The following is a 25,272-nucleotide window of genomic DNA, read 5'->3' as shown; positions in this document are numbered from 1 at the left end:
TCTGAGCTGTCCCTGAACCAGAACTGTATCAAACTAAAAAGTATCAACATACCTAATCATAAACATTTTGCTATTATATGTGTACTAGTTGGTAAGCCTGCCCAGAATAAAAAAAATAAAAAATAGAACTACAGAAAAAAAATAAACATTATCCAAAATAAAAAAATTAAACCTAATCCCTATGAAAATACCCCCCCCCCGCAATAAAAACACCCCCTAATCTAATGCTAAACTACCAATAGCCCTTTAAAGGGCTTTTCTCCAACATTGGTGTGTCCGGTCCACGGCGTCATCCTTACTTGTGGGAATATTCTCTTCCCCAACAGGAAATGGCAAAGAGCACAGCAAAAGCTGCCCATATAGCCCCCCTCTGGCTCCGCCCCCCAGTCATTCTCTTTGCCGCTCTGAACAAGTAGCATCTCCACGGAGATGGTGAAGAGTATGTGGTGTTAGTTGTAGTTTTTCATTCTTCTATCAAGAGTTTATTTTAAAATAGTGCCGGTTTGTACTATTTACTCTAAAACAGAAAAGGATGAAGAGTTCTGTTTAAAAGAGGAGTATGATTTTAGCAGCAGTAATTAAAATCAATTGCTGTTCCCACGCAGGACTGTTGAGCCCAGAGAACTTCAGTTGCGGGGAACAGTTTGCAGACTTTTCTGCTCAAGGTATGACTAGTCCATTTTCTAACAAGACTTAGTAATGCTAGAAGACTGTCATTTTCCCTCTTTGGGATCGGTAAGCCATTTTCTTAGACTCATAACAGAATGAAGGCTTATTAATGGGCTATATACTGGTTGACACTATTGTGGGCTAAATCGATTGATTTATTTGACTTGAAAATACTTTGGTAACGTTTTTAAGCGCCAGTCAGTCGTTTAGACACCTTTTCCAGTCAGGAAGGGCCTTTCACTCTAATAGGCAGAGCCTCATTTTCGCGCCTTAATTGCGCAGTTTCTTCTGGATGCAGTGCATGCAGCTTCATGTGAGAGGGTCTGGTGGCCATTAAAAACGTTTCTGGAAGGCTTATTTCTGTGGCGAATAACCCCCAAGGACAGGTGAAGCCGCAGCAAACGCTGTGGCTGGGACTGTAGTGGGTTTAAAATTGTTAATTTGATAAAATGGCTCCGGTTTCCTCATTTAAGGGGTTACAAACTTGAAAATTGGTGTGCAATACTTTCAAAGCATTAAGACACTAGGGTGCAAATTTGGTAAGGATCGGATATTTCCTTCATAGTTTTTCACACATTCAGAAATAAAGTGTGCTCTGTTTAACATTTAAAGAGACAGTAACGGTTTTGTTTAAAAACGGTTTTATTGCATTAATAGCCTGTATAAGCCTGTCTAACATGTCTGTACCTTCAGATAGAACATGTTCTGTATGTATGGAGGCCAAGGTGGTCCCCCCTTTAAATGTATGTGAAAATTGTGCCATGGCGTCCAGACAAAGTAAGGACAGTACTGTCACATTTAATAAGGTTGCCCAAGATGATTCCTCAAATGAAGTTAGTGGGGGTAGTTCACCATCCTCTCCTTCTGTGTCAATACCAGTTATGCCCGCGCAGGCGACACCTAGTACATCTAGCGCGCCAATGCTTGTTACTATGCAACAATTAACGGCAGTAATGGATAATTCTATAGCTAATATTTTATCCAAAATGCCAGCATTTCAAAGAAAGCGTGATTGCTCAGTTTTAAATACAGTGGAAGAGCAAGAGTGCGCTGACGATAATTTATCTGTCATACCCTCACACCAGTCAGAATTGGCAGTGAGGGAGGGTTTGTCGGAGGGAGAAATTTCTGATTCAGGAAAAGTTTCTCAACAGGCAGAACCTGATGTTGTGACGTTTAAATTTAAGTTAGAGCATCTCCGCGCCTTACTTAAGGAGGTACTAACTACTCTGGATGATTGTGACTCTTTGGTCATTCCAGAAAAATTGTGCAAAATGGACAAATTCCTAGAGGTCCCTGTGCACCCTGATGCCTTTCCGATACCTAAAAGGGTGGCGGACATAGTGACTAAGGAGTGGGAGAAACCAGGCATACCTTTTGTCCCACCTCCTATATTTAAGAAAATGTTCCCCATTGTCGACCCAAGGAAGGACGCATGGCAAACAGTCCCTAAGGTTGAGGGGGCAGTTTCTACGCTAGCCAAACGCACGACTATTCCCATTGAGGACAATTGTGCTTTCAAAGATCCTATGGATAAAAAATTGGAGGGTTTGCTTAAAAAGATTTTTGTTCAGCAAGGTTTCCTCCTCCAACCAATTTCGTGCATTATTCCTGTCACTACGGCGGCGTGTTTTTAGTTCGATGAACTAGAAAAGTCGCTCAATAAGGAGACTCCATATGAGGAAGATGCCGCTTTGCAATTTGCGAGGTTAGCGGCGAAAAATTCAGGTTTTGCAATTGTGGCGCACAGAGCGCTCTGGCTAAAGTCTTGGTCGGCGGATGTGTCTTCCAAGACAAAATTGCTTAATATTCCTTTCAAAGGTAAGACCCTTTTTGGGCCGGAATTGAAGGAGATTATTTCAGACATCACTGGGGGAAAGGGCCATGCCCTCCCACAGGATAGGCCTTTTAAGGCTAAGAATAAATCCAATTTTCGTTCCTTTCGTAACTTCAGGAACGGACCGTCTCCTAACTCTGCAGCCTCTAGACAAGAGAATAACGCTTCCCAGGCTAAGCCAGCTTGGAAACCAATGCAAGGCTGGAACAAGGGTAAACAGGCCAAGAAGCCTGCTGCTGCTACCAAGACAGCATGAAGGGGTAGCCCCCGATCCGGGACCGGATCTAGTAGGGGGCAGACTTTCTCTCTTTGCTCAGGCTTGGGCAAGAGATGTTCCGGATCCCTGGGCACTAGAAATAGTCTCTCAGGGTTATCTTCTAGAATTCAAGGAACTTACTCCAAGGGGAAGGTCCCACATGTCTCGCTTATCTTCAGACCAGATAAAGAGACAGGCATTCTTACATTGCGTAGGAGATCTATTAAAGATGGGAGTGATACACGCAGTTCCAACAGTGGAACAAGGTCAGGGGTTTTACTCAAACCTGTTTGTAGTTCCCAAAAAAGAGGGAACCTTCCGACCAATTCTGGATTTAAAAATTTTAAACAAATTTCTCAAAGTTCCATCGTTCAAAATGGAAACCATTCGAACAATTTTACCTAGAATCCAGGAGGGTCAATATATGACTACCGTGGATTTAAAGGATGCGTACCTACATATTCCTATCCACAAAGATCATCATCAGTTCCTAAGGTTCGCCTTTCTGGACAAACATTACCAGTTCGTGGCTCTTCCGTTCGGTTTAGCCACTGCTCCCAGAATCTTCACAAAGGTGCTAGGGTCCCTTCTAGCGGTTCTAAGACCGAGGGGCATTGCAGTGGCACCTTACCTAGACGACATTCTAATCAAAGCGTCGTCCCTTTCCAGATCAAAGGCTCATACAGACATTGTATTAGCTTTTCTCAGGTCTCACGGGTGGAAGGTGAACGTGGAAAAGAGTTCCCTGTCCCCGTCTACAAGAGTTCCCTTTCTGGGAACAATAATAGATTCTGTAGAAATGAAGATCTTTCTGACAGAGGTCAGAAAATTAAAGCTTCTAAAGGCTTGTCAAGTTCTTCAATCTATTCCTCAGCCTTCCATAGCTCAGTGCATGGAAGTAATAGGTCTAATGGTTGCAGCAATGGACGTGGTTCCTTTTGCTCGAATTCATCTAAGACCATTGCAACTGTGCATGCTCAGACAGTGGAATGGGGATTATGCAGACTTGTCTCCCCAGATTCAAGTAGACCAGTTAACCAGAGACTCACTCCGTTGGTGGTTGACTCAGGATCACCTTTCTCAGGGAATGAGTTTCCGCAGACCAGAGTGGGTCATTGTCACGACCGACGCCAGTCTATTAGGCTGGGGCGCGGTCTGGGACTCCCTGAAAGCTCAGGGTCTATGGTCTCGGGAAGAGTCTCTTCTCCCGATAAACATCCTGGAACTGAGAGCGATATTCAATGCGCTCCGGGCTTGGCCTCAACTAGCGAAGGCCGGATTCATAAGATTCCAGTCGGACAACATGACGACTGTAGCTTGCATCAACCATCAGGGAGGAACAAAGAGTTCCTTGGCGATGAGAGAGGTATCCAAGATCATCAAATGGGCGGAGGATCACTCCTGCCATCTATCTGCAATTCACATCCCAGGAGTAGACAACTGGGAGGCGGATTATTTGAGTCGTTAGACTTTCCATCCGGGGGAGTGGGAACTCCACCCGGAGGTCTTTGCCCAGTTAACTCAATTATGGGGCATTCCAGACATGGATCTGATGGCGTCTCGTCAGAACTTCAAGGTTCCTTGCTACTGGTCCAGATCCAGGGATCCCAAGGCGACTCTAGTGGATGCATTAGTGGCGCCTTGGTTGTTCAACCTAGCTTATGTGTTTCCACCGTTTCCTCTCCTTCCCAGGCTCGTAGCCAGGATCAAACAGGAGAAGGCCTCAGTGATTCTGATAGCTCCTGCGTGGCCACGCAGGACTTGGTATGCAGACCTGGTGAATATGTCATCGGCTCCACCATGGAAGCTACCTTTGAGACAGGATCTTCTAGTACAAGGTCCATTCGAACATCCAAATCTAGTTTCTCTGCAGCTGACTGCTTGGAAATTGAACGCTTTATTTTATCCAAGCGTGGGTTTTCAAATTCAGTGATAGATACTCTGGTCCAAGCCAGAAAACCTGTGACTAGAAAGATTTACCATAAAATATGGAAAAAATATATCTGTTGGTGTGAATCCAAGGGATTCTCCTGTAGTAAAATTAAAATTCCTAAGATTCTTTCCTTTCTCCAAGAGGGTTTGGATAAAGGGTTGTCAGCGAGTTCTCTAAAAGGACAGATTTCTGCTTTATCTGTTTTGTTACACAAACGCCTGGCAGCTGTGCCAGAAGTACAAGCTTTTGTACAGGCTTTGGTCAGAATCAAGCCTGTTTACAGACCCATGACTCCTCCTTGGAGTCTAAATTTAGTTCTTTCAGTTCTTCAAGGGGTTCCGTTTGAACCTTTACATTCCATAGATATTAAGTTACTATCTTGGAAAGTTCTGTTTTTGGTTGCTATTTCTTCTGCTAGAAGAGTTTCTGAATTATCTGCTTTGCAGTGTGATCCACCCTATCTGGTGTTCCATGCAGATAAGGTCGTTTTGCGTACCAAGCCTGGTTTTCTTCCAAAAGTAGTTTCCAACAAGAATATTAACCAGGAAATAGTTGTACCTTCTCTGTGTCCGAATCCAGTTTCAAAGAAGGAACGTTTGTTACACAATTTAGATGTGGTCCGTGCTTTAAAGTTCTATTTAGACGCAACAAAGGACTTCAGACAAACTTCATCTTTGTTTGTCGTTTACTCTGGTAAGAGGAGAGGACAAAAAGCTACTGCTACCTCTCTTTCTTTCTGGCTGAAAAGCATCATCCGATTGGCTTATGAGACTGCCGGACGGCAGCCTCCTGAACGAATCACAGCTCACTCTACTAGGGCTGTGGCTTCCACATGGGCCTTCAAGAACGAGGCTTCTGTTGATCAGATATGTAAGGCAGCAACTTGGTCTTCTCTGCACACTTTTGCCAAATTTTACAAATTCGATACTTATGCTTCTTCGGAGGCTATTTTTGGGAGAAAGGTTTTGCAAGCCGTGGTGCCTTCCGTTTAGGTAACCTGATTTGCTCCCTCCCTTCATCTGTGTCCTAAAGCTTTGGTATTGGTTCCCACAAGTAAGGATGACGCCGTGGACCGGACACACCAATGTTGGAGAAAACAGAATTTATGCTTACCTGATAAATTTCTTTCTCGGTGTGTCCGGTCCACGGCCCGCCCTGGTTTTTTAATCAGGTTTGAAAAATGTATTTCTCTATACACTACAGTCACCACGGCACCCTATAGTTTCTCCTTTTTTCTCCTAGCCGTCGGTCGAATGACTGGGGGGCGGAGCCAGAGGGGGGGCTATATGGGCAGCTTTTGCTGTGCTCTTTGCCATTTCCTGTTGGGGATGAGAATATTCCCACAAGTAAGGATGACGCCGTGGACCGGACACACCGTTGGAGAAAGTAATTTATCAGGTAAGCATAAATTCTGTTTTTGTAGGGCATTGCCCTAAGTTAAATAGCTCTTTTACATTAAAAATAAACAAAGTCCCCCCTAACAGTAAAACCCCCCACCCACCAAACCCCCCAAAATTAAAAACCTAACACTATTAAAACCTAAACTACCCATTGCCCTGAAAAGTACATTTGTATGGGCATTTAGCTCTTTTAAGAAAGCCCTAAAACAACCTTAGTTAAAAAAAAAAAAAAACTAACACTAAAGCCCCACAGCAAAGGAGCGGTCTTCCCATATGTGGCGATCCTCTGCGGCGGCAGTCCTCGGCGACATGGAAGCTCCTCTTTATTCGATTGTCCATGGTATACTGAAGAAAGAATACAAGGTAATGCAATCAATTTGGGGTACCTTGCATTCCTATTGGCTGAATTAGAGCTACTAAAATCCTTTTGGCTGTTCAAATCAGCCAATAAGATTTCAGTAGCTCTCCTCCTTATTGGCTGATTTTGAAAATTTCAGCCAATAAATATGGGGTACCTTGAATTCTTTCTTCAGTGTGCGGCGGACGATCACATGAAGAGGAACCTTCACGCCTTCGCTGAGGACCACTACAGCCGAAGATTGCCACATCTGGGAAGACCGCTCCTGACCTCCGCTCCGCACCTCCTTCGCTGTGGATGAAGAGGATGGACCCGCCTGGAAGAAGACCTTCTCCGCCGGACTTCTGAAAAACTGTGAGTACCTATATGGGGCTTTAGTGTTATTTTTAAAAAAATTTTTTTTTTAACTTAGGGTTTTTTGGGCTTTCTTAAAAGAGCTAAATGCCCTTTTAAGGGCAGTGAAAAAGAGCTAAATTCCCTTTTAAGGGCAATGCCCATACAAATGCACTTTTCAGGGCAATGGGTAGTTCTAGGTTTTTTTAGTATTTAGTTTTTTTTTATATTGCAGAGTTTGGTGGGTTTATTTTTAATGTAAAAGAGCTGTTTAACTTTTGGGGGGCTTTTTTATTTTCATAGGGATTAGGTTTAATTTTTTTATTTTAGATAATGTGTTTATTATTTTTTGTAATGTTAGCCTTTTTTATTTTCTGTAATGTTAGATTAAGGTAATGTAATTTTTTTTAATTGTAATTAAGTGGTTAATTTAGGGGGTGTTAGGTTAGGGGGCTTAGTCATTAAATTAGTTTTTTGCATTGTGAGGGTTGGCAGTGTAGGAGTTAATAGGTAAATTAGGTTTAATGCGTTGTGGGGGGTTTGGCGGTTTAGGGTTTAATAATTTTATTAGGTAGTTTGTTTTTCTTAATATTTCATATGCGCGGTTAGTTTTTTTGTGTGTGTGTAATGCTCCGTTAATTCTTTTGGCTGCGAGCGCAGCCAACATTCCTTTGAGGATGCGTGCGCAACTGCCGACGGCGACTGACATTACAAATGCAATTATAGTAGAGATACATTCTCCAATATCACAATGAGTTTGTGTATCACTATAAATTCCAAATAATATCACTCTCTACATTCATTACTTCTGTGTTTTGGTCACATGACTGTATGTAAAGTTATGTACCAGAAAATGGGTCTATTTTAGAGAGAGTAAACACTGAGATTTTAATATAAAATGTATGATTATGAATAGTAAAACAGCTTTGCAATATACTTTTATTATTTATTTTGCTACCTTTTCCTGTAATTTAACTCTTAAAGTTAGTTTTCCAATTCTAAGAGCTTAAAGTGCTCATGGCAGGATAGATTATCAAATAACAAATTGCAAAACATAGGTTTCGTTAACAAAATTACTGTGACTAGCTGTGTCTATTCCTTACCAAGTCCAGATTGACTATTCCAAATAAGGCCAAGTGATTGGCAGAGTTTGGCCAATAAAATCAATTGCAGAAATCAAGGTGTTTATCTGTTCTAAAGACATTTACACTTGTAATTACAATATGGTTAATGTCCCTTTTATACTCTCCTATCACTTTATAGGAAAGGCCTTTGAAGTCAATATCTGTATTTTGGATTTGGAAAAGCGATTTACATTTCAGTGTTGCAATTTAGCACATTCGTTTACTTTCATCTTTCCATTTTGTCTCTATTGTTGTGTTTTGCATCTTTCTTTGGACATTTTTTTCATGTAAACATCTTCTTACATTTAGGCACTGGGCGATCAAATTGTTTTTGTAACACGACCAGATAAAAAGAAGATCCTTTTCTACAATGATAAGAGCTGTCAGTTTACTGTAGATGAAGGTAAAGTACTGCTATGTGTTTTATAGTATAATAATATTATTATTTTTTTTTGTCAGTCTTTGCAGCACCCAGAAGCACACTTTTTTATTAAAAATTCAATTTCTCCAACATAGGTGTGTCCGGTCCACGGCGTCATCCTTACTTGTGGGATATTCTCTTCCCCAACAGGAAATGGCAAAGAGCCCAGCAAAGCTGGTCACATGATCCCTCCTAGGCTCCGCCTACCCCAGTCATTCTCTTTGCCGTTGTACAGGCAACATCTCCACGGAGATGGCTTAGAGTTTTTTTAGTGTTTAACTGTAGTTTTTATTATTCAATCAAGAGTTTGTTATTTTAAAATAGTGCTGGTATGTACTATTTACTCAGAAACAGAAAAGAGATGAAGATTTCTGTTTGTATGAGGAAAATGATTTTAGCACCGTAACTAAAATCCATGGCTGTTCCACACAGGACTGTTGAGAGCAATTAACTTCAGTTGGGGGAACAGTGTGCAGTCTCTTGCTGCTTGAGGTATGACACATTCTAACAAGACGATGTAATGCTGGAAGCTGTCATTTTTCCCTATGGGATCCGGTAAGCCATGTTTATTACGATGGTAAATAAGGGCTTCACAAGGGCTTATTAAGATTGTAGACTTTTCTGGGCTAAATCGATTCAGTTTTAAAACATATTTAGCTTTGAGGAATCATTTTATCTGGGTTTTATTGATATTATAATATCGGCAGGCACTGTATTAGACACCTTATTTCTCTGGGGCTTTCCCAAAGCATAAGCAGAGCCTCATTTTCGCGCCGGTGTGGCGCACTTGTTTTTGAGAGGCATGGCATGCAGTCGCATGTGAGAGGAGCTCTGATACTTAGAAAAGACTTTCTGAAGGCGTCATTTGGTATCGTATTCCCCTTTGGGCTTGGTTGGGTCTCAGCAAAGCAGATACCAGGGACTGTAAAGGGGTTAAAGTGTTAAAACGGCTCCGGTTCCGTTATTTTAAGGGTTAAAGCTTCCAAATTTGGGGTGCAATACTTTTAAGGCTTTAAGACACTGTGGTGAAAATTTGGTGAATTTTGTACAATTCCTTCATGTTTTTTCGCAATTGCAGTAATAAAGTGTGTTCAGTTTAAAATTTAAAGTGACAGTAACGGTTTTATTTTAAAACGTTTTTTGTACTTTATTATCAAGTTTATGCCTGTTTAACATGTCTGAACTACCAGATAGACTGTGTTCTGAATGTGGGGAAGCCAGAATTCCTGTTCATTTAAATAAATGTGATTTATGTGATAATGACAATGATGCCCAAGATGATTCCTCAAGTGAGGGGAGTAAGCATGGTACTGCATCATTCCCTCCTTCGTCTACACGAGTCTTGCCCACTCAGGAGGCCCCTAGTACATCTAGCGCGCCAATACTGCTTACTATGCAACAATTAACGGCTGTAATGGATAATTCTGTCAAAAACATTTTAGCCAAAATGAACCCTTGTCAGCGTAAGCGTGGCTGCTCTGTTTTAGTTACTGAAGAGCATGACGACGCTGATATTAATATCTCTGAAGGGCCCCTAACCCAATCTGAGGGGGCCAGGGAGGTTTTGTCTGAGGGAGAAATTACTGATTCAGGGAACATTTCTCAACAGGCTGAACCTGATGTAATTGCATTTAAATTTAAGTTGGAACATCTCCGCATTCTGCTTAAGGAGGTATTATCCACTCTGGATGATTGTGAAAAGTTGGTCATCCCAGAGAAACTATGTAAAATGGACAAGTTCCTAGAGGTGCCGGAGCTCCCAGAAGCTTTTCCTATACCCAAGCGGGTGGCGGACATTGTTAATAAAGAATGGGAAAGGCCCGGTATTCCTTTCGTCCCTCCCCCCATATTTAAAAAATTATTTCCTATGGTCGACCCCAGAAAGGACTTATGGCAGACAGTCCCCAAGGTCGAGGGAGCGGTTTCTACTTTAAACAAACGCACCACTATACCCATAGAGGATAGTTGCGCTTTCAAAGATCCTATGGATAAAAAATTAGAAGGTTTGCTTAAAAAGATGTTTGTTCAGCAGGGTTACCTTCTACAACCAATTTCATGCATTGTCCCTGTCACTACAGCCGCATGTTTCTGGTTTGATGAACTGATAAAGGCGCTCGATAGTGATTCTCCTCCTTATGAGGAGATTATGGACAGAATCAATGCTCTCAAATTGGCTAATTCTTTCACCCTAGACGCCACTTTGCAATTGGCTAGGTTAGCGGCTAAGAATTCTGGGTTTGCTATTGTGGCGCGCAGAGCGCTTTGGTTGAAATCTTGGTCGGCTGACGCGTCTTCCAAGAACAAGCTACTAAACATTCCTTTCAAGGGGAAAACGCTGTTTGGCCCTGACTTGAAAGAGATTATCTCGGATATCACTGGGGGTAAGGGCCACGCCCTTCCTCAGGATCGGCCTTTCAAGGCGAAAAATAGACCTAATTTTCGTCCCTTTCGTAAAAACGGACCAGCCCAAAGTGCTACGTCCTCTAAGCAAGAGGGTAATACTTCTCAAGCCAAGCCAGCTTGGAGACCAATGCAAGGCTGGAACAAGGGAAAGCAGGCCAAGAAGCCTGCCACTGCTACCAAGACAGCATGAAATATTGGCCCCCGATCCGGGACCGGATCTGGTGGGGGGCAGACTCTCTCTCTTCGCTCAGGCTTGGGCAAGAGATGTTCTGGATCCTTGGGCGCTAGAAATAGTCTCCCAGGGTTATCTTCTGGAATTCAAGGGACTTCCCCCAAGGGGGAGGTTCCACAGGTCTCAGTTGTCTTCAGACCACATAAAAAGACAGGCGTTCTTACATTGTGTAGAAGACCTGTTAAAAATGGGAGTGATTCATCCTGTTCCACTAAGAGAACAAGGGATGGGGTTCTACTCCAATCTGTTTATAGTTCCCAAAAAAGAGGGAACGTTCAGACCAATCTTAGATCTCAAGATCTTAAACAAGTTTCTCAAGGTTCCATCTTTCAAGATGGAAACCATTCGAACTATTCTTCCTTCCATCCAGGAGGGTCAATTTATGACCACGGTGGATTTAAAGGATGCGTATCTACATATTCCTATCCACAAGGAACATCATCGGTTCCTAAGGTTTGCATTCCTGGACAAACATTACCAGTTTGTGGCGCTTCCTTTCGGATTAGCCACTGCTCCAAGGATTTTCACAAAGGTACTAGGCTCCCTTCTAGCGGTGCTAAGACCAAGGGGCATTGCAGTAGTACCTTACCTGGACGACATTCTGATTCAAGCGTCGTCACTTCCTCAAGCAAAGGCTCACACGGACATTGTCCTGGCCTTTCTCAGATCTCACGGCTGGAAGGTGAACGTGGAAAAGAGTTCTCTATCCCCGTCAACAAGGGTTCCCTTCTTGGGAACAATTATAGACTCTTTAGAAATGAGGATCTTTCTAACAGAGGCCAGAAAAACAAAACTTCTAGACTCTTGTCGGATACTTCATTCCGTTCCTCTTCCTTCCATAGCTCAGTGCATGGAAGTGATCGGGTTGATGGTAGCGGCGATGGACATAGTTCCTTTTGCGCGCATTCATCTAAGACCATTACAACTGTGCATGCTCAGTCAGTGGAATGGGGACTATACAGACTTGTCTCCGAAGATACAAGTAAATCAGAGGACCAGAGACTCACTCCGTTGGTGGCTGTCCCTGGACAATCTGTCTCAAGGGATGACGTTCCGCAGACCAGAGTGGGTCATTGTCACGACCGACGCCAGTCTGATGGGCTGGGGCGCGGTCTGGGGATCCCTGAAAGCTCAGGGTCTTTGGTCTCGGGAAGAATCTCTTCTACCGATAAATATTCTGGAACTAAGAGCGATATTCAATGCTCTCAAGGCCTGGCCTCGGCTAGCAAGGACCAAGTTCATACGGTTTCAATCAGACAACATGACAACTGTTGCGTACATCAACCATCAGGGGGGAACAAGGAGTTCCCTAGCGATGGAAGAAGTGACCAAAATCATTCTATGGGCGGAGTCTCACTCCTGCCACCTGTCTGCTATCCACATCCCAGGAGTGGAAAATTGGGAAGCGGATTTTCTGAGTCGTCAGACATTGCATCCGGGGGAGTGGGAACTCCATCCGGAAATCTTTGCCCAAGTCACTCACCTGTGGGGCATTCCAGACATGGATCTGATGGCCTCTCGTCAGAACTTCAAAGTTCCTTGCTACGGGGCCAGATCCAGGGATCCCAAGGCGGCTCTAGTGGATGCACTAGTAGCACCTTGGACCTTCAAACTAGCTTATGTGTTCCCGCCATTTCCTCTCATCCCCAGGCTGGTAGCCAGGATCAATCAGGAGAGGGCGTCGGTGATCTTGATAGCTCCTGCGTGGCCACGCAGGACTTGGTATGCAGATCTGGTGAATATGTCATCGGCTCCACCTTGGAAGCTACCTTTGAGACGAGACCTTCTTGTTCAGGGTCCGTTCGAACATCCGAATCTGGTTTCACTCCAGCTGACTGCTTGGAGATTGAACGCTTGATTTTATCGAAGCGAGGATTCTCAGATTCTGTTATCGATACTCTTGTTCAGGCCAGAAAGCCTGTAACTAGAAAGATTTACCACAAAATTTGGAAAAAATATATCTGTTGGTGTGAATCTAAAGGATTCCCTTGGGACAAGGTTAAGATTCCTAGGATTCTATCCTTCCTTCAAGAAGGATTGGAAAAAGGATTATCTGCTAGTTCCCTGAAGGGACAGATTTCTGCCTTGTCGGTATTACTTCACAAAAAGCTGGCAGCTGTGCCAGATGTTCAAGCCTTTGTTCAGGCTCTGGTTAGAATCAAGCCTGTTTACAAACCTTTGACTCCTCCTTGGAGTCTCAATTTAGTTCTTTCAGTTCTTCAGGGGGTTCCGTTTGAACCCTTACATTCCGTTGATATTAAGTTATTATCTTGGAAAGTTTTGTTTTTAGTTGCGATTTCTTCTGCTAGAAGAGTCTCAGAATTATCTGCTCTGCAGTGTTCTCCTCCTTATCTGGTGTTCCATGCAGATAAGGTGGTTTTACGTACTAAACCTGGTTTTCTTCCAAAAGTTGTTTCTAACAAAAACATTAACCAGGAGATTATCGTACCTTCTCTGTGTCCAAAACCAGTTTCAAAGAAGGAACGTTTGTTGCACAATTTGGATGTTGTTCGCGCTCTAAAATTCTATTTAGATGCTACAAAGGATTTTAGACAAACATCTTCCTTGTTTGTTGTTTATTCAGGTAAAAGGAGAGGTCAAAAAGCAACTTCTACCTCTCTCTCTTTTTGGATTAAAAGCATCATCAGATTGGCTTACGAGACTGCCGGACGGCAGCCTCCCGAAAGAATCACAGCTCATTCCACTAGGGCTGTGGCTTCCACATGGGCCTTCAAGAACGAGGCTTCTGTTGATCAGATATGTAGGGCAGCGACTTGGTCTTCACTGCACACTTTTACCAAATTTTACAAGTTTGATACTTTTGCTTCTTCTGAGGCTATTTTTGGGAGAAAGGTTTTGCAAGCCGTGGTGCCTTCCATTTAGGTGACCTGATTTGCTCCCTCCCTTCATCCGTGTCCTAAAGCTTTGGTATTGGTTCCCACAAGTAAGGATGACGCCGTGGACCGGACACACCTATGTTGGAGAAAACAGAATTTATGTTTACCTGATAAATTTCTTTCTCCAACGGTGTGTCCGGTCCACGGCCCGCCCTGGTTTTTTAATCAGGTCTGATAATTTATTTTCTTTAACTACAGTCACCACGGTACCATATGGTTTCTCCTATGCAAATATTCCTCCTTAACGTCGGTCGAATGACTGGGGTAGGCGGAGCCTAGGAGGGATCATGTGACCAGCTTTGCTGGGCTCTTTGCCATTTCCTGTTGGGGAAGAGAATATCCCACAAGTAAGGATGACGCCGTGGACCGGACACACCGTTGGAGAAAGAAATTTATCAGGTAAACATAAATTCTGTTTTTAGTGTTCCAGTGATAATGAGAATTCTTCATGGACAGCAAACATAGTACTTTGAATCCCCCACCCTGTATACTTACCACAGATAACTTTTGACATATCCTCCCTGTTTAAATATTTTGTTTTCAAAGCTAAAATAGATTTACAGTTGCTTTACAGTTAGCCTGACCACCCCATCACCTCTGTTATTTCTGTTTTTACAGACATGACTACTGTTTCACTTTGAAGTTCTGTAGAATTGATATTAATGAGCTATCAAGCTTAGCAGGGACATATTAGCTCTCTATGGAGGGGTGATGTGGCTTCTGATTGGCTGTACCACCCAATGACACTAGTTTAGTTTAAAAAAATATTTCATTGGTGGTGGAGCAGTCAGGCTATAACTGTAAAACATTTCTTTCTAATAACACGGTGAGTCCACGGATCATCATAATTACTGTTGTGAATATCACTCCTGGCCAGCATGAGGAGACAAAGACCACCACAGCAAAGCTGTTAATACCACTCCCTTACCCACAACCCCCAGTCATTCTCTTTGCCTGTTGCAAGGAGGTGGTAATGTTTAGGTGTCTGAAAGAAGTTTCCTCTATCAAGAGTTTGTTATTTTGAAGCAGGGCAAGTTTGCTCTGTCTTTTTGGGGGTTTAGCCGTAGTCCATGTCAGTCTCTTCAGTAGGGCAGTGGTGGCTTTTAAGCATCTGGGAACTTGTGGGGTATAATCCTCACTGCGCCTCCCAATTTGTTGTTGCTACTCTGTCTTTGGAAGCCTGTTTAGGTTTAATCAGCCTTCCCTTTTTTCCACAGGTCCATGAGAGGGTGGGGGTCTCTCAAACTGGGTGTGCTGCCCTGCTGCTGGATAGATGTAATTACAGGTAAGTGCCTTATTTTAATTTATGGGAGATTCAGGAATTAGGCACTTGTTCTTATATGGAATCCTATTGTGTTTTAATAGGATAGTTGGTAGTATATGGATGCAGGAACTGGAAGGAACTTAGGAGACTGTGGCTCAGTTTTTTATTTTTTCTGTATGGGCTAAGGCTGCTGCTGTATTTAGGCAGCGTGTGTTTTAGTCATGTATATTTTTGTCAGCGTGTGTTCACTGTGCTGCTTTGAGAGGGTAGTCCCCGTTGCCGGCTTGTTTGTAATGGCGGCGGGGTTTGTTTCTTGTTTAGGGAGATGCCCACGACTAGGGCGGGCTTTTGCTGTGTAGGAACATAACCCCAACCGGAGTATGAGATGAAGCGCAGGGCACTGCCTGTGCGGACAAAAAAGTTTGGGACACTTGAGGAGAAAGCAGCTGCATCTCTTGAACAGGAGACCCCTGAACAGCATCCGCCTTAGCTAATGGTGGCTCAGAATCAAAAAGTCTATCCCTGTAATGTAAAGCTCTATCAATACAAGTGGGACAAAAAGGGACTGGTAGATCCAGATTGGAATCAAAACACAGGCTACATGTAACGTTTTGCAAGGCCTCTTGGTCCATCTCCAACCAAAAACTCACCAATTAAAGAAAAAAAACTGCTTTTAATTTGCACAGTCAAAAAAACGTTACTGTCACTTTAAATTTTAAAAAGCAATTTTAATTTTCAACAGCGGCAACTGAACTCAAAAAAAGTTACTGCCCTTGCAAATCTCAAACAAAAAACTCTATAAGTAACAGCAGTATTACTTGCCAAAAAACTTTACTGCTCCTTTAAATTATAAACGTAGTAGTCAAAACAAAACTGCAATAGTTTATAATAATCTCAGGCAACCCCTTACCTCAGCACTCCTTGCCGAGTTGCCTACCTGTCCTGCCGACCGGAGAGAGAAACTCAACAGGGACTCCCAGACACAAGCGAGCTCAGTAGCGTGACCACGAGTCGATCCGGAACTCCAACTGAAAAGAAACCGGAAAGGCGCGCAAACTACTTTTCCTGTTCCTGACCGTGCTTCAGAGATTATAGCACGGGGGTGGGAGAGACCTAGGATTCCTTTTTCCCCTTCTCCAATCTTCAAGAAGATGTTTCCAATAGCCGATTCTGTTAAGGAGTCTTGGCAGATGGTTCCCAAGGTGGAAGGAGCAGTTTCCACTTTGGCTAAGAGAACCACTATTCCCATAGAGGACAGTTGTTCTTAAGGATCCTATGAATAAGAAGTTGGGAGGTGGTACTCAAAAGAATGTATGTTCACCAGGGTTTGCAATGGCAGCCTGCGGTGTGTATTACTACGGTTACTAGTGCGGCAACTTACTGGTTTGATGCGTTGTCTGATACCCCTCTTGAAGAGATTCAGGATAGGATTAGGGTTTTGAAATTGGCCAATTCCTTTATTACGGATGCTTCATTACAGGTTATTAAGTTGGGAGCAAAGATTTCTGGTTTTGCTGTTCTGGCATGCAGAGCTTTGTGGTTAAAGTCTTGGTCTGCAGATGTGTCTTCTAAGTATAAGCTTTTGTCGATTCCTTACAAGGGTAGGACCTTGTTTGGGCCTGGTTTGGCTGAAATTATTTAAGATATTACGGGAGGAAAGGGTCATTCTCTCGCGCAGGATAAGAGAAATAAGCAGAAAGGTCGGCAGTAATTTTAGTTCCTTTCAAAACTTCTCAGGTAAGCCTTCTTCTTCCTCTTCCAAGCAGGTACAGTCCAAGTCCTCCTAGAAGTCCAATCCGTTTTGGAACAAGGAGAAGCAGTCTAAGAAGCCTGTTACTGACTGTCAGCATGTAGGGTCTTCCCCTGATCTGGGAGCGGATCTTGTAAGGGGCAGACTTTCCATTTTCGCTCAAGCCTGGGTTCGGGATGTTCCGGATCGCTGGGCGGTGGACATCGATTCCCAGGGGTACAAATTGTAGTTCACAACTTTTCCACTCAGGGGCAGGTTTCTTCTCTCAAGATTATCTGTAGACCAGATAAAGAGAGAAGCGTTCTTACGTTGTGTCCTGGACCTTTCCGGCCTGGGAGTGATAGTTCATGTCCCAATACAGGAGCAGGGTCTGGGGTTCTATTCCAATCTGTTTGTAGTTCCCAAAAAGGAGGGAACTTTCAGACCTATTTTAGATCTCAAGAGCCTAAACAAGTTCCTCAAAGATCCATCTTTCAAGATGGACACTATTAGTTCCATTCTTCCTTTGGTTCAGGAGGGTCAATGTATGACCACAGTGGATTTAAACGATGCGTATCTACATTTTCCCATCCACAAGGATCATCAAAAGTTTCTGAGGTTCGCGTTCCTAGACAGTCACAATTTTCTCAAAGGTCCTGGGAGCATTGTTGGCGGTGCTCCAGGTGCGGGGTGTTGCAGTGGCGCCTTATCTGGACGATATTCTAGTTCAGGCATTTATCTTTTCAACAAGCAAACGTCTACACAGAGGAGTTGTTGTCTTTTTTGCGCTCCCACGGATGGAAGGTGAATTTAGGAAAAAGTTCCTTGGTTCCAGCTACAAGGGTGGTATTCTTGGGAACCATAATAGATTCTTTAGAGATGAAGATATTTCTGACAGAAGTCAGAAGAGCAAAGATCTTCAATTCTTGTCTTGCTCTTCAGTCCTCTCCTCGGCCGTCAGTGGCCCATTGTATGTAGGTAATTGGTCTGATGGTGTCAGCCATGGATATCATTCCGTTTACTTGGTTCCATCTCAGGCCTCTGCAGTTATGCATGCTCAGTTAACGGAATAGGGATTATGCGGTTCTAGATCAGGCGACAAGAGATTCTCTTCCGTGGTGGTTGTCAAGATCTTCTCTCCCAGGGAACTTGTTTTCGCAGACATACCTGGGTGATCGTGATCACGGATGCCATGCTGCTGGGATGGGAAGCTATCTGGGGTTTGCTAAAGGCTCAGGGTTTATGGACTCTGGAGGAGTCGGCTCTTCCCATAAATATCCTAGAACTGAGGGCAATCTTCAATGCTCTTCTGGCCTGACCTCAGTTGGCTTCAGTCCAGTTTATCAGGTTTCAGTCGGACAACATAACGTCAGTGGCTTACATCAATCATCAGGGAGGAACTCAGAGTTCCTTGGCCATGACATAGGTAGCCAAGATTTTTCAGTGGGCACACAACTGCTGTCTGTCTGCGATCCACATTCCAGGGGTGGACAATTGGGAAGCGGATTTTCTGAGCAGACAGACTTTTCATCCGGGGGAGTGGGAACTTCATCCGGAGGTGTTTTCTAGCTTGATTCTCAGATGGGGGCAGCCAGAGTTGGATCTCATGGCATCTCGTCAGAATGCCAAGCTCCCGAGGTACGGGTCGAAGTCAAGGGATCCTCAGGCTGTACTGATAGATTCTCTGGCAGTTCCTTGGAAGTTCCGTTTGCATACGTGTTTGCTCTTCTTCCTCGGGTCATTGCTCGGATCAGACAGGAGAGGGCATCGGTGATTTTCATCGCTCCGGCGTGGCCTCACAGATCTGGTATGCAGATCTGGTGGAGATGTCATTTCTTCTACCTTGGAGACTTCCATTGAGGAAGGACCTTCTACTTCAGGGTCCCTTCCTTCATCCAAATCTCGTTTCTCTGAAACTGACTGCTTGGAGATTGAACGCTTGATATTTTCTAAGCAGGGGTTTTCTGAGTCGGTCATTGAGTCGGTCTTTGATTCAGGCGCGTAAGCCTGTAACTAGAAAGATTTACTATAGGATATGGCATAAATATCTGTATTGGTGTGAATCCAGAGGGTTCTCATGGAATAGAGTAAGATTTTCTAGGATTTTGTTTTTTCTCCAGGAGGGTCTGGAGAAGGGTTTATCTGCAAGTACCTTGAAGGGTCAAAGGGTCTGCTATTTTGTTACACAAGCGTCTGGCGGATGTGCCAGATGTTCAATCTTTTTGTCAGGCCCTGGTTAGAATCCGGCCTATGTTTAAGTTTTTTACTCCTCCTTGGAGTCTTAATTTGGCTCTTAAAGTTCAACAGGCTCCGTTTGAGCCTATGCATTCTTTGGATATTAAGATGTTATCCTGGAAGGTTTTGTTTTCGGTTGCTATTTCTTCGGCTCAAAGAGTTTCGGAGCTTTCAGCGTTGCAGTGTGAATCTCCTTACCTTATTTCTCTTACTTGGTGTATTCAGTCCACGGATTCATCCTTACTTGTGGGATATTCTCAATCCCTACAGGAAGTGGCAAAGAGAGCACACAGCAAAGCTGTCCATATAGCTCCCCTCAGGCTCTGCCCCCCCAGTCATTCTCTTTGCCGCTCTAACAAGTAGCATCTCCACGGGGGTGGTAAAGAGTATGTGGTGTTAGATTTGTAGTTTTTATTTCTTCAATCAAGAGTTTGTTATTTTAAAAAAGTGCCGGTTTGTACTATTTACTCTGAGGCAGAAAGCGATGAAGATTTCTGCTGAGAGGAAAAAGATTTTAGCATGTTGTAACTAAAATCCATTGCTGTTCCCACACAGGACTGTTGAGTACCGGAGAACTTCAGTTGGGGGGAACAGTTTGCAGGCTTAACTGCTTAAGGTATGTTCAGTAATTTTTTTCTAACAAGACCTGGTAATGCTAGAAGACTGATAGAAATCCCCATGTGGGAAGGTAAGCCATTTTCTGTGACTCGGTATAGAAGGATGGCTTAGTTTATAGGGCTTAAATCACTGGTGGACACTGTTATGGGTAAAATAGATTATTTTTTAATATAATCTGATGTTTGCACAAGTGTTTATCATGTTTGGAACACTTTTTAGGGGTTTTATACGCCTGGCATAATTTTAGACACCTAATTTGGCTTAGGTAGGCCCCACAACTCCGGAGTGAAGAGGGAGAGGGCCTAATTTTCGCACCTCAGTTGCGCAGTTCTTTTACAAGATAGCTTCATGCAGCTTCACATGTAGAGTCCAGAGATTGCAGGAGGACTACAGGGGGGCTTATTTTCTTTCCAAAACTAATCCCCAAGGAAGGTAGTGTGGTAAACTGGTGGCCAGCTTCAATTTGCTCCGGTTTGGGCAATAAGGGGTTAATTGGCTTGAAACCTGGTGTGCAATCTTTTCAAAGCATTAGCATCATATGGTGTACATTTCATAAAGATCGGATGTTTTTTTGAGATTTGGTAAAAAAAGTGTGTGCTTTTTTTTATTTAAAGGCACAGTAACGTTTTTTCAAAAAGTGTATTTTTCTGTATTTGAGTGCTATCTAAGTCTGTCTAACATGTCTGAGCCTACTGATAGACCTTGTTCTATGTGTTTAAAAGCCATGGCGGTACCCCCATTGCATTTGTGTTTAAAGTGTTCTAAGGTATGTAAACATTTTAATGACCATGCAGTGACACTTAAAAATGTAGCCCAAGATGATGCTTTGACGGAAGGTAATGAGGATAGTCCTCCTTCCTCTCCCCATGTGTCGACACCAGTTACGCCCACGCAAGCGTTGCCTAGTACCTCTAGCGCATTGGCCCCTATTACTTTACAACAATTAGCAGCAGTAATGGATAATTCCCTTGCAGCATTTTTATCCAAACTGCCTGTTTTTCCAAAAAAGCGCGATAGCTCAGTTTTAAATACAGAGGATGAGCAATCTGAAGCTTTAAATAATTTATCTGTAGTACCCTCACAAAACTCAGAATAGCAGTGAGGGACGGTCTGTCTGAGGGAGAAATTTCTGACACAGGAAAAGTTTCTCAGCAGGCAGAGTCAAATTCCTTAGCGTTTAAATTTAAGCTGGAACACCTCCGCGTCCTGCTCAAGGAGGTTTTAGCTACGCTGGATGATTGTGACCCCATGGTGGTCCCTGAAAAATTGTGTAAAATGGACAGGTTTTTAGAGGTCCCTGTATACACTGAGGCATTTCCGATCCCAAAGAGGGTGGCGGATATTGTGACTAAGGAGTGGGAGAGACCAGGTGTACCCTTTGTTCCCCCACCTATCTTTAAGAATATCTTTAAGAATTCAAGGATTCTCCCCCAAGGGGAAGGTTCCACATTTCTTATTTGTCTTCAGACCAAATAAAGAAACAGGCGTTCTTACGCTGTGTAGTAGATCTGCTAAAGATGGGAGTGATACACCCAGTTCCAATTGTAGAACAAGGACTGGGCTTTTACTCAAACCTGTTTGTAGTTCCCAAAAAGGAGGGAACTTTCAGGCCAATCCTGGATCTAAAAATTCTAAACAAATTCCTCAGAGTTCCGTCCTTCAAGATGGAAACCATTCGGACAATCTTGCCGATGATCCAGGAGGGTCAATATATGACTACCGTGGATCTAAAGGATGCGTACCTACATATTCCTATCCACAAAGAACACCATCAGTTCCTAAGGTTCGCCTTCCTGGACAAACATTACCAGTTCGTGGCCCTTCCTTTCGGGTTGGCCACCGCTCCCAGAATTTTCACAAAGGTGCTAGGGTCCCTTCTAGCGGTACTAAAACCGCGGGGAATTGCAGTAGCACCTTACCTAGATGACATATTAATACAGGCGTCGTCCTTTCACAGAGCCAAGGCTCATACGGACATCGTTCTGGCCTTTCTAAGGTCTCACGGGTGGAAGGTGAACGTAGAAAAGAGTTCTCTGTCCCCGCTCACAAAGGTTCCTTTCCTGGGAACACTAATAGACTCGGTGGAAATGAAAATCTTTCTGACAGAGGTCAGGAAGTCAAAACTGCTGAATACTTGCCGAGTTCTTCATTCCATTCCTCGGCCTTCCGTGGCTCAGTGCATGGAAGTAATTGGTTTAATGGTTGCGGCAATGGACGTAGTCCCTTTTGCCCGAATTCATCTCAGACCACTGCAGCTGTGCATGCTCAAACAGTGGAATGGAGATTACGCAGATTTGTCTCCTCAAGTACAAATGGACCAGAAAACCAGAGACTCTCTTCTCTGGTGGTTGTCTCAAGATCACCTGTCTCAGGGAATGAGTTTCCGCAGACCGGAGTGGATCATTGTCACGACCGATGCCAGTCTGTTAGGCTGGGGGCGGTCTGGAACTCCCTGAAGGCTCAGGGACTATGGTCTCGGGAAGGATCTCTTCTTCCGATAAACATTTTGGAGTTGAGAGCGATATTCATTACGCTCCAGGTGTGGCCTCAACTAGCGGAGGCCAAATTCATCAGATTTCAGTCGGACAACATCACGACTGTAGCGTACATCAATCATCAGGGAGGAACAAAATGTTCCCTAGCGATGAAGGAAGTATCCAAGATCATCAAATGGGCGGAGGATCACTCCTGCCATCTATCTGCAATTCACATCCCAGGGGTAGACAACTGGGAGGCGGATTTTCTAAGTCGTCAGACTTTCCATCCGGGGGACTGGGAACTCCACCCAGAGGTTTTTGCTCAGCTGACCCAGCTATGGGGCATTCCAGAATTGGTTCTGATGGCGTCCCGTCAGAACACCAAACTTCCCCTTTACGGATCCAGGGATCCCAAGGCGGCATTGATAGATGCATTAATAGCGCCTTGGTCGTTCAGTCTAGCTTATGTCTTTCCACCGTTTCCTCTTCTCCCTCGGCTAGTAGCCAAAATCAAACAGGAGAAGGCTTCGGTAATTCTGATAGCGCCTGCGTGGCCACGCAGGACTTGGTATGCAGACCTAGTGGACATGTCATCGGTCCCACCATGGAAACTGCCATCGAGGCAGGATCTTCTAATTCAAGGTCCTTTCAAGCATCCAAATCTAGTTTCTCTGCAACTGACTGCTTGGAGATTGAACGCTTAATTCTAGCTAAGCGTGGTTTCTCTGAATCAGTTATAGACACTCTGATACAGGCCAGAAAGCCTGTCACCAGGAAAATTTAACATAAGATATGGCGGAAATATCTTTGTTGGTGTGAATCCAAGGGTTACTCGTGGAGTAAGATTAGGATTCCAAGGATATTGTCTTTTCTCCAAGAAGGATTGGAGAAAGGTCTGTCAGCTAGTTCCTTAAAGGGACAGATATCTGCTCTGTCTATTCTGTTACATAAGCGTCTGCTGCTGTACCAGACGTTCAGGTGTTTGCACAGGTCCTAGTCAGAATCAAGCCTGTTTACAAACCTGTGGCTCCTCCATGGAGTCTAAATTTAGTTCTTTCAGTTCTTCAAGGGGTTCCGTTTGAACCTTTGCATTCCATAGATATTAAGTTATTATCTTGGAAAGTTTTGTTTTTAGTAGCCATTTCTTCTGCTCAAAGAGTTTCTGAATTGTCTGCTTTGCAGTGTAATTCACCCTATCTGGTGTTCCATGCAGATAAGGTTGTTTTGCGCACCAAACCTGGTTTCCTTCCAAAAGTGGTTTCTAATAAGATTATTAACCAGGAAATCATTGTTCCTTCTCTGTGTCCTAATCCAGTTTCTAAGAAGGAACGACTTTTACACAATCTTGACGTGGTTCGTGCTTTAAAATTCTATTTAAAAGCAACTAAAGATTTCAGACAAACATCATCCTTGTTTGTTGTCTATTCTGGTAAGAGGAGAGGTCAGAAAGCGACTGCTACCTCTATTTCCTTTTGGCTGAAAAGCATCATCCGTTTGGCTTATGAGACTGCGGGACAGCAGCCTCCTGAACGAATTACAGCTCTTTCCACTAGAGCTGTGGCTTCCACATGGGCTTTCAAGGATGAGGCTTCTGTTGAACAGATTTGTAAGGCAGCGACTTGGTCTTCACTGCATACATTTGCCAAATTTTACAAATTCGATACTTTTGCTTCTTCTGAGGCTATTTTTGGGAGAAAGGTTTTGCAAGCAGTGGTGCCTTCCGTTTAGGTTACCTGACTTGTTCCCTCCCTTCATCCGTGTCCTATTGCTTTGTTATTGGTATCCCACAAGTAAGGATGAATTCGTGGACTGAATACACCAAGTAAGAGAAAACAGAATTTATGCTTACCTGATAAATTGATTTCTCTTACGGTGTATTCAGTCCACGGCCCACCCTGACATTTAAGTCAGGTTCAAATTTAATTTAAAATAACTACAGTCACCACTGCACCCTATGGTTCTCCTTTTTCTCCTAACCGTCAGTCGAATGACTGGGGGGCGGAGCCTGAGGGGAGCTATATGGACAGCTTTGCTGTGTGCTCTCTTTGCCACTTCCTGTAGGGATTGAGAATATCCCACAAGTAAGGATAAATCCGTGGACTGAATACACCGTAAGAGAAAGCAATTTATCAGGTAAGCATAAATTCTGTTTTTTCATTCTGATAGGGTAGTCCTGCATACTGCCTTAGGTTTCCAAAAGTTTCGGATAGGAATATTAATCAAAAATTGTTGTTCCTTCTGTGTGTCCTAATCCTTCTTCTCATAAGGAGTGTTGCACAACCTGGATGTGGTTCGTGCTTTGAAATATTATTTGCAGGCGACTAAGGATTTTCGCTAGTCTTCATCTTTGTTTGTTGTGTTTTCCGGGAAGTGCAAGGGTCAGAAAGCTACGGCTACTTTTTGTTGGCTGAGGAGTGTTATTCGCTTGGCATATAAAACTGCTGGACAGCAGCCTCCTGAGAAAATCACGGCTCATTCCACAAGGGCTGTTTCTTCTTCTTGGGCCTTCAAAAATGAGGCTTCCGTGGAACAGATTTGCAAGGCTGCCACTTGGTCATCTTTACACACTTTTTCTAAATGTTACAAGTTTTATACTTTTGCTTCAGCTGAGGCTTCTTTTGGGAGAAAGGTTCTTCAAGCATTGGTGCCTTCTGTTTAGGTTTACTGTCTTGCCCCTCCCTTATCATCCGTGTCCTCTGGCTTGTGTATTGGTTCCCAACAGTAATTATGATGATCCGTGGACTCACCGTGTCATTAGAAAGAAAAGAAAATGTATGCTTACCTGATAAATTTCTTTCTTTCTTGACACTGAGTCCACGGCCTGCCCTGTTTTTTTTCCAGACAGTTTAGTTTTCTATAAACCTCAGGCACCTCTACACCTTATATTATTTCCTTTCCCTTTGGTCGAATGACTGGGGGTTGTGGGTAAGGGAGTGGTATTTAACATCTTTGCTGTGGTGCTCTTTACCTCCTCCTGCTGGCCAGGAGTGATATTCCCAACAGTAATTATGATGGACTCACCGTGTCAAGAAAGAAATGAAATAAATTTATCAGGTTAGCATACATTTTCTTTTTTTTTCCCTATC

General features: G+C 43.5%; 1 protein-coding gene across 1 annotated transcript in view; it reads left to right on the top strand.

The window, feature by feature from the left end:
- The window catches only part of GTF2E2 (general transcription factor IIE subunit 2), a 232,584-nt gene that overhangs the window by 74,659 nt on the left and 132,653 nt on the right, over nt 1-25,272 (top strand). The window contains exon 6 of the mRNA XM_053703281.1: nt 8,220-8,313. Within this exon, the coding sequence (XP_053559256.1) occupies nt 8,220-8,313 (94 nt within the window). The remainder of the gene's footprint in view (nt 1-8,219; nt 8,314-25,272) is intronic.

This window comes from Bombina bombina, chromosome 2, assembly GCF_027579735.1.
Source record: "Bombina bombina isolate aBomBom1 chromosome 2, aBomBom1.pri, whole genome shotgun sequence".
NCBI classification, from domain to species: domain Eukaryota; kingdom Metazoa; phylum Chordata; class Amphibia; order Anura; family Bombinatoridae; genus Bombina; species Bombina bombina.
This window is presented reverse-complemented; position numbering and strand designations above follow the sequence as displayed.